We start from the raw sequence: 763 nt of genomic DNA on the forward strand, positions 1-763 counted from the left end.
CATTAAAACGCTGGTTATTTCTAAAATTACTGATTTGGGCTTGACAGCTACTTAGATCTAGTACAATCGGTATATAAGGTAAACCAGGTGTTTCCTCTCTGAATATCCCGATGTCACGCGCCACGCATGACGCCCCCGCACTCACCCCGGGCATGACGACGCGTTCAATGTCGTTGAAAATGTTCTCCCAGGGCTCGGGGTCCTCGGGGGCATGCTCGGGCACCAGCTCGCGCATGTACCCGGGCTTCACGTCAGGGAAAACACGCCGGTCTCGGATGGTGTCGAGGTAATCCGCGATGTAGTCGACCATTTCCTTGCCTGGCCGGGGGTGAAGGAGAGGAAAAGGTCATTATTATTTCGTAATTAGGCGTGACATCATATGCATGATACGAAGGGTAGTACAGTAACACGTTACAGCATACGAAGAAAACGAAGGATTTGCACGTTACCGCATACGGAGAATATTACAAAACGACATGGCAACGCAAATCCGGTTCAAATACTGAACAAAGGAACGTGTACACAATAAGAATGGTAATACATAATATAAAGATTTTGACTCAGCAGTTAGCGTAGTATAGTGACAGAGAGTTCACGAGAGAGCTGTAACGAAAGCATAAGAGGAAGAGAGAATGAGACGATTCGGAGGCCGAAAATGAGGTTACACTGACGGAGCATAAAAGGACAAACAAAGGGTTTGCACGAATCCTCTACGCCATGAGAGAGAATACGAGTTATGAAGAGTGAAAAGAAAGAGTGCAAA

At 46.7% G+C, this 763-nt stretch overlaps 1 protein-coding gene across 1 annotated transcript in view; it reads right to left on the bottom strand.

Annotated features, from left to right (window-relative positions):
- The window catches only part of LOC119587115 (histidine decarboxylase-like), a gene marked incomplete in the record, with an annotated part of 81,576 nt that overhangs the window by 22,658 nt on the left and 58,155 nt on the right, over positions 1-763 (bottom strand). The window contains 1 exon segment of the mRNA XM_037935867.1: positions 146-318. Coding sequence (XP_037791795.1) covers positions 146-318 — 173 coding nt within the window.

Source organism: Penaeus monodon, chromosome 22 (assembly GCF_015228065.2).
Source record: "Penaeus monodon isolate SGIC_2016 chromosome 22, NSTDA_Pmon_1, whole genome shotgun sequence".
In the NCBI taxonomy this organism is placed as follows: domain Eukaryota; kingdom Metazoa; phylum Arthropoda; class Malacostraca; order Decapoda; family Penaeidae; genus Penaeus; species Penaeus monodon.